Genomic DNA, 8591 nt, shown 5'->3' on the forward strand with positions numbered 1-8591 from the left:
AATTTTTGCTATATAGCAGTCTAGACCTGGTGAACACTGCCTTTTTTGTAAGATTCTAAGATACATTCCATTGATCTACCCTCGCTGCATTTTAAAACACATTTTAAGAACCTCCATTCACCCCACTGCCATGGGAAAGAAAACAACAAAACACCGGAAACCATGAACTTCAGAACCCAAATTTCAGTATTTGTCACTATTTTACTATGCACAGATGTTGGAAAGTAACTTCAGTTTGGCCATACGTAACACACAAATACTTGCTTATGTCCAAAGAATTAGGGAGGTTCTGTCTTCAAAACTAATGCCTTGCTACAGTACTATTCAAGTTCAATGGAGAAAGTACCTTCTTATTTTTCCTTGCTGTAGTTCAACATGTGAAAAAAGCTCAATTAATTTGTTTTATAAAGCATTACTTATTAAAGACATCTAATACACCATGCTCATTTACACTCATGTTAAAACTTGTAACTAAAAAGGCTCTGAGTTCAGTACAACTGGATCAAATTTAGCCAAGGTCTTTTATGTCATCATATTATATTCCAATGAAAGCTATTTTGGGAAGAGAGAGGGACAAAGCTGGAGCAAAACTGTTTTGGCCATACAATTTTGAGAATACTGCTATTATTCAGAGATCAGGAAATAGGAAGCATCACAAAAATTACTTCCTTACCTACATTTGCTAGAAATAAAAGAAAGATCTTCTTGACCTCTGGTATAAATGCTTCTGATGCCAAAATATCGCATGGTTTGAATCCAGGTTATTAAAACAGTTCTACCTTTTGAAGTACAAATTTTGGGTGTTTTTTTTTTTTTTTAATATTGATACCCCTTACAAGACTTGGGATCAACAATATTGTTTTATTCCACTCTCCATTCCACTAGCCTAAAACCAGATATATATACCTCTTATGCTGAACTGGGTTCTGCAGTTATTTTGCATCTTTTGTAGTTCCTCTCACTCATGTTGGCAAATCTTCAGGAGTTATTTTGGGAAGTAAAAGACATGGAGAACCTTTAACAGTCAAATTAACTACAGTATTTTTCGTATGCCCTTAAAACTAATGTTTGTTGTTGAAAATGGAGTGGAAAAAAGTTTGTACTAGAAAATGTGTAAGTGAAGGTTAGAAAAATATGAAGCATAGTATTACAGTACCACCAGAGTTAACAGTAAACAGATCAAAGCATTTGCTGAGAGCAGCGCTGAGTTTGAATCATAGAGAAGTCATTCACACCCTCCTTGTATACAAAATATTAATGTATCATGAAAAAAAGAAACTAAACAGGAAACCCACTCTCATATTTATACAAGCTACTTTACATAACAGCAGAAACTTCAGATTTTATCCAGGTAAGACAAGGAAGAAAACAACTTGCTTTTTTCTTTAAAGCCATATCCACAGGCAAGTAGCAAGTTTTATTTGACATGTCCAAGGGTTTGGCTTTCTTGGATTATTACCGGAATATCCTTTGTCATAAAGCACACAGCTTCAGAATCTGTTGACATTACTTTTATGCACTCAGAGATCTAACAGATATATTCCCTCTAAGAAAACCACGTGTTGTTACATTCAACCAGACACTTCTTCCACTGCCAGCTCTCCAAAATATGAACACACACTATAAAAAAATCTACTACTAAGCAATAAACACATTTCAAGGAAGAGAAAAGGAGATGACTCGCACACTGCAGATTTATCCCATGATATCAGAAGGTTTTTTCCCCTCTTTTTTTAGCACCTTAAAAAAATATATGTAACATTCATGATTTCTCACCAATTCAATAACAGTACTAACCAAATACTGCTACCGACGTTGATGGTTTCCTAGCAATTAAAAATTCTCAAATTTACTTAAAAGAAAATATATTATTGAAAGTTCCAGTCCTAAAAACACAGGGTGTTGCTACAGAACAAAAACCTTTACAGTATACTAGAAAGAAGGGTTAGAAAACATGATGATGGGAGAAAAAACAGACCACGCTGCTTTCATTCATGTAGTAGTGATGTCAGTGCCTGCAATGGTAGTTGCTCTGACCTGTAGAGGCTCAAAGCAGGAGTGCTTTCACAGAAATCTCCTTCATAAAAGAACCTCTAGCAAATCACTAAAATATCCACACAAAATGGCTTAGCAGGATAGCCAGTTCAAGGCATCTATACTGAAGAAGGCTGAAAGGAGGTGGGGAAGGGACAGGTGTCTTAAGAGCATAAAATCTATCCATCAGAATCATAAGCAGTCTCCAGAACAAGCATATTCGTGAAACAATCCAAGTCAGACTGCAGAGCCAAACATCTCCTGCACTGGTAAGAAAAACAACAGGATTAAACCTAGAGCCTAAGCTCACATTTTTCAGCAGTGGGAAATGGCTTTGAAAAACTGACAAAAAAACTTAATCGAGCCACTTCCCCAAGACTTGCATACTGATAACAACTATAAATAGCTGGAGTAGCATTGTTTAACAAGCCACAGCAAAATGGTCCAAGTCTGAAAATGGAACATGTAAATTTTTTTCAAGTGTTCCATTATTACTGCAGTAGTCCTCCAGTTCAGTAATTTTCTATATACTATTATCACCATATAGACTGCAAACACATTTTTCGTGTCCACACATCATGTACTAAAATGCTGAGAACAAGCAGGAAACAAAGACAAAATTCTGCCCAATGGCATGGAACTGTATTCCAAATTGTGTAAAAACAGCTCTAGTTTTGGGAAGTGGAGGGGGGCAGACGAAGGGGAGGTTTGGTAACCTTTTTTCATTTGCAAGACTGAAGAAATAGAGTATCTTATTACTCTCCCCCGCTAGAAAATGGTGCCTGTATTTCAGCAAAATAAAGCTGTTGACGTGTGCAATTGTGGTCATTATTAGGGCGATCACGTTGTTTTCATTCATTCATTCAGGATTTGCTAAAGGATGTCAGCTTCTGCAGCAGCAGCTGGCTTGACCTGGAGGAGGGGGAACGAATTCTTTGCAGTGCATACAGATTACAGGGTGCATTTCTCGACGGACCATTTATGATTTTATACACTGCACTCATTAAACCAAATCAAGCTCTGTGTGCTGCTGACGCAGTTCACCAGGAGGCAAGCTCAAACAAGTTTAATGACAGAAAAGTCATTCAGTACTAATTTATAGTCTGATTTATTAAGGCTAAAATAGCCCACAGATGAAGACTGAAACCACTTTCTAAAATTAAAATTTCCCCTCCAACAAGAAATTCATACACATTAATGAAGTACTCCACAGCTTTGCAGTATTTTTCTGGCTTGCAGGTAGGTAACTCCATATTCTTACCTCTTCAATACACCTTAAGCGTAGGCTTTATACACTGCACCACTACAATGTTTTCCTCCGGGTTCCCATAATTAAATAATTTACTGCTCATCAGCAGCACCATCACTACTCATACGCACAGATATCTTGGTTTTTCCTAATTTCCCATTAGCATTTTTCAAAGATTTAAGAGGCAAAAGGGAAATCTACACTTAGTGGTCCATACCGTCAGAAAACTACAATCTTTAAAATTTTAAATAGAGCTTGAATTTATCAAAACCGCAGAAGCTCAGTTCCGTTTTCAAGCATACAAAACACTCTGCAGAAATAGATTGCCTTTTAGAAAAATACATTACAAAGTATGTCTGGTAAGATTATAACACAATCAATTAGGTCATCTGCATAAGCAGATGCATAGGGCAAATTAACTCCATTTGCAACTGGCAGTGACATTTTGCTTATTTGTAAAATGCTGCCCCTGACCTAGGATGATTCTGTTGACAGATCTGCCCAAGTACAAATATTACAGACAGCAAGGTTTTATTACACATAAAAACTGAAGAGGAAAGAAGGTAAGGTTCCACTGCTACAACACATGCTGGCACCCAACACAGACCACAATTTGCCACAGAAAGCACACACAGTAAGACTTATGGAAGGGATACAAAAAGCTAGTGGTATTAACCACAGAAGGCATTGCCAGAAAGAGATGATGTGCGATACCTGATAGCTACAGCAGGACAACATAAAAAGTGCATTTAGTCCAATTCATTGAACTGCTCAAGTGATGGGGGAAGGTAGAAGGGAGTGGGGAAGGTAAGATGGCCACTGCCACTTTAACACATTCAATAATTTAACAGACAACCTGACACAGGTTAAGTTGGACTTGCTGGGAATCAATTTTGCATTTTAAACTTTACAGGCCTAGTTTGGCTACACTGGGGGTTGGTTTGTAGTGGGCTTTGTTTGGTTGAGTTTTTTACAGTCTCAAGGACTCAGTACTAAATATCACAAGGCGACAGACTTGTTTCTAAGCACCTCAGTATGGGAATTTCCTTGTTTTGGAGCCTGTGCTTGGAAACACCACATCTTTTAACCCATGGTCTAACAAAAATGCAAGTCTCTTAAGAAGAGCATTTAAGGCTTGGTTTTAACACACACTTCAGAACTGGGTTGTGACACCCCAGATATAAATCTGACTCATTATCACCCGTACGAGACAGTTACAACTGGAGACAGGGAAGCGGGTTAATTTAGGCTCGTTTCCCTATTACACACCTTCGCTGCCGGAGCCCAAACGCGAGGCTAGAAGCAGCAAGGGCACCGCCGCCGGAGCCCCGGACCCCTTCTCTCCTCGGGGAGGGGAGCCGCCGGCGGCCCCCGGCCCGCCCCGCTCCGCTCCTCCCAAGGCCGGCGCGGGGGTGTTTTTCCTAAGCGGGATTCTCACCTTGCCCGAGAAGGAGGATGACATTTTAGGGGTCGCCTCTCCCCATCCCGGGGGAGGGCGCCGGGACGAAGTGCTTTTCCCTCCGCTTCCTGGCAGGGCAAACCCGAGGCACGACACCTGCCCCAGGGGTGGGGAATTTACGGCTCATCCTCGCCCCCCGACCGCTCCCTAAGGCTCCGGCTGGGCTCCTCCCGTCGGGCCAGAGTCCCCCCCGGTATTCCACCCCAGCTGGCCCGGGGGAAGGCAGCCCGATAGCGGAAAGCAGAGCCCAGGGTGCCCGGAGGCTGGGCTGGCCCCTCTGGCCAGCACCCCCGGGGGCAGGGAAGCGAGACCGGCTTTCTCCCGGTGCTTTACCTCTGTACACCGGGGAGCTGGGGCTCCGTCTCTCAGGTGAGCTGCTCCTCCTGCTGCCGCCGCTCTCCGGCGACCGCCGCTGCCTGCCCTTCACCCTGCCCGGCTCCGCTCCGCCGCCGCCCGCCGCCAGCGGCGGCGTCGCGCTGGGCGGCGGTGGGGGGCTGCCTCCGCCGCGACCCCCACCGCCGCTCCCCGGCCCCGTGTTGCTGCCCACCGAGGCTGAGGGGGACCGGGTCGGGCTGTGCTGGTTGCCCCGCAGGAGCTGGTACGGGACGGTTGCTCGGATAGGCTGGAGCAGCCGGCTGGTCCCCGCCGAGCCTCCCCCGGCGCCGTTACCGGGGCCCCCGGCCGTGCCGGCGGTGGGGGACCCGGCGGCGCCGCGCCTCATCCTCTGCGGCGGGGGCTGGTGGTGGGACGGAGGGGTTTGCGAGGAGCTGGACGAGGACATGGCGGGGACGCGCAAGACCCCCGCGGGTCACTCGCTCCGGTGGGTGCGGGGAACGCGAGTTCGGCCCCCAGCGCCCCGCATGCACCGGCCGCGGGGAAAGAGGAGGAGGGGGGAGGGATGGAGGGAGGGGGCGGGGCGGGACAAGCGCTGCACGGCCCTAGGGAGTCTCCGCGCGCCTGCCCAGCTGCCCCCGGCGCTTCCTATCGGCGACGGCGGCTGCTGCTTCCACGCCAGGCTCTGGCCATCGCTGCCCGCCCCAGCGTCGAGAGCACCGGGGGCGCTGCCGAGCCCAGCGGCCGCTCACATCGTACAGCGCTGCCGGCTAAGGGCGGTCGGCGGCAAGGCACGACGAGGGAAAACGCAGCCGGAGCGGGAAGGATGGGGAGGGGGGAAGACGCTCGCAGCCAGCTCTTGCTCCAGCTCCTGCCCCCGCCGGCGCCCGGGAGCCGCTATCAGCACCATCCGCTCCCCACGCCGCCCGCCCTCCGAATGGCACCGCGCAGCCCCGGCACCGGGCCGCGACGGGCAGGGGTGGCGGGCGCGCGAGCCCATTGGGCGCCACCGCGGCACCAGCGGGGGCTCCATTGGTCAGGGGCCCTGTCGCTCGTCGCTGTCAGCCAATGGGAGCGGGCGGCGCGGCGGGGGCGTGGCCGACGGCGCAGGGGCGGGCCGGGGGAAGTGGGATGTGGCGGCGGCGGGAGGGGCGGGCGCGGGGATGCGGTGCCCGTCGGGGAACGGGGGAACAGAGCAGCCCCGGGGGCGCGGGGTGAGGGCGGGATGCGCTTTGAGTTCAAAGTGCACCTTACGGGGTCCCGACTTAACAGTGCCTTAAGAGAGCCGCTGCTCTGGACCAAACCTTGCGCTATCCCTATTCCCAGAGGACTGTCGGCCTCTTCCCGCTTATGCCACTTCCATGCACGGAAAACTCAGAAACAGCCAGAATTTCTCGCAGCAGTCTGTTCACGTCCATCAACCCTTGACAAAATTTTTACTTTCGTTAAGAAACCAAGATGTTCCTCGAAGTCTAAATAAATGTGGTTTCATCATTTCCTATAAGTGTATATAGAAGATTTTATTTTAATGTACATCCAAAAACAGTTCTCAGAGAATGTCAAGAGGAAAATAAAAAATTTTACTGTGACATTTTTAAAAAGTGCTTTTGTTCTAGGAAAAAAGGTTTCCATTAGATAAATTGATAGCCTGAGACAATGAGAAACAAAATGAAGGGTAGGATGAGTAGCTTAATATCGAAGAAAATAAATGGCTGTAAGATCAGAAAGATATGTTGAGCTGAGTCCATCAAGAAAGCAGTGCTTATTTTGGATCTGATGGGAATAGGATGCTACTGGAGAAGGGGAAATGCAAAGTCTTGCTATATGGACGAAGTCAGCTCAGTGATGGCTTCTCTGATTCAAACATTAGGAGAACAAAAAGGACGTGGAATATACATAGAAGTAGAATGTTTAACAAGATATACACTTTTATTTTAGATAATAATCAGTAATCAATTTAAAGTATCACAGAATTAACTCTATCCCTTGTACCATTTTTGGTTATGTAACAAACGCTCATTTTTGTTTTGCACACTTCAGATTACTGCACTTCTATACTTCCAAAGCTGTCCATAGCTATCCTTATCCCTTGGAAGCACAGGAATCAGTCGATAGTCCCAATGAGAAGCCATATTCTCAGAAAATGCTTCTATTCATGGACTGTTAGTGAGACTTTGTTTGCACTAGCACCATGTGACGCAGTCACCGTGGTTATGTTACAGAAAGGGTTGGAATAATACACCACACATCCACGTGAGCATGTGCTCAGTCAACAAAGCCACTCGTATAAATTAATTTAAAGAAAAATCAGCAAGCATGTGTTTTTCCATTAGTCCAGTCTTTTTGTTTTCTGCTTGCATAAGCCAAATTTGTTTGTAAAAATGGTCTGTAGAAACTTTTTCCCCCAAGGATTTGGCACTGTGCTTAATCACAGCTATGAAGTCCATCTAGTTTATTTTTTTCTGCGTCACTGCACTGGGCTCAAAATGACTGGGAAGCATTCACCTGTAGTAGGCATCTGCCAAACAGTAATATCAGTAGTGTCTTAAGCAGTAAGCATGTTTTCCTATATCTGTACCTTTGTCTGATAACATTGCTGATACAGTAGTGTCTTACAGACCAAAAATCATCTGGTGTTAGCTGAGAAAGAAAGTACACCTTTTACTAACAATAGCTGATACATTCCAGCTATTGCCAATGGTAAGGGTTATGTCAGACTAAAATAAGGATGAACTAATATAACCCCTGAATTTGTCTGTTTATATACTATTTTACAATGGCTAAATTTTACAATTTCCATGTCCTTACACATCAAACAAGCAAGGTACTTGGATGGGTAGAATGGATGTGTAAAGACAAGGTAAATGTCTCACAAAGAAAATCCCACCAGCCCCAAAACAGGAACACCCACGCACCCCAAACCACAGAGCATGTCAGTGTAAATTATCAGTAGCAATTCTTCCTTTCCAAACAAGCTGAGGACCATGCCACAGCCTTACAGTCCAAACTGAACCACCACTTCACTCGCCTTCACAGCAACCAAAGAGGAAAAGATCCACTGGGGCTGCTTCCAGCCAAACTGTGCCCCCAGCCAGGCACATCAACAGCTTTACTGGGGAGACTTCGCTCCCCAAAAGTTATTTCCATCCTAATTCCTTCTAAACTACAGTTTACATACATATTACAACACCATGCCATGCACCTAGGAAACAGTGATTTCTGAAAAGATGAAGAGAGTTTTCGTCTGTATTTTAAAGTGGGATACCAACTGATGATTTTTTCACTGTTTTTCATCTAGGTTCCAAAGTAGTTCCCTCAGGGAATACCACTGCTCTGTAATATCAAGAATATATTACAGGGAAAGTGAAGTAAAACTGAGCTCCTATCAGAATCTTCATATCTATCAAAGCCCCATGTTTGCCTTAAATACCCTTTTCAACTTTTCAAAAGCCACGTTAAAGGCATGTCTTGCTCCTCTTTTCCACTTTAAGGAACTACCTTGTCAGCTGGCATGTG

At 45.7% G+C, this 8591-nt stretch overlaps 1 protein-coding gene across 5 annotated transcripts in view; it reads right to left on the reverse strand.

Moving 5' to 3' along the window:
* Window positions 1-5526, reverse strand: part of GLCCI1 (glucocorticoid induced 1) — a 53348-nt gene extending 47822 nt beyond the window's left edge. For all 5 annotated transcript variants that reach the window (XM_063411631.1, XM_063411622.1, XM_063411661.1 and 2 more), the window contains exon 1: window positions 5076-5526. In XM_063411631.1, the coding sequence (XP_063267701.1) occupies window positions 5076-5523 (448 nt within the window). In that variant the 5' untranslated portion in view covers window positions 5524-5526. The remainder of the gene's footprint in view (window positions 1-5075) is intronic.
* Window positions 5527-8591: the final 3065 nt, after the last annotated feature.

This window comes from Prinia subflava, chromosome 1 (genome assembly GCF_021018805.1).
Source record: "Prinia subflava isolate CZ2003 ecotype Zambia chromosome 1, Cam_Psub_1.2, whole genome shotgun sequence".
In the NCBI taxonomy this organism is placed as follows: domain Eukaryota; kingdom Metazoa; phylum Chordata; class Aves; order Passeriformes; family Cisticolidae; genus Prinia; species Prinia subflava.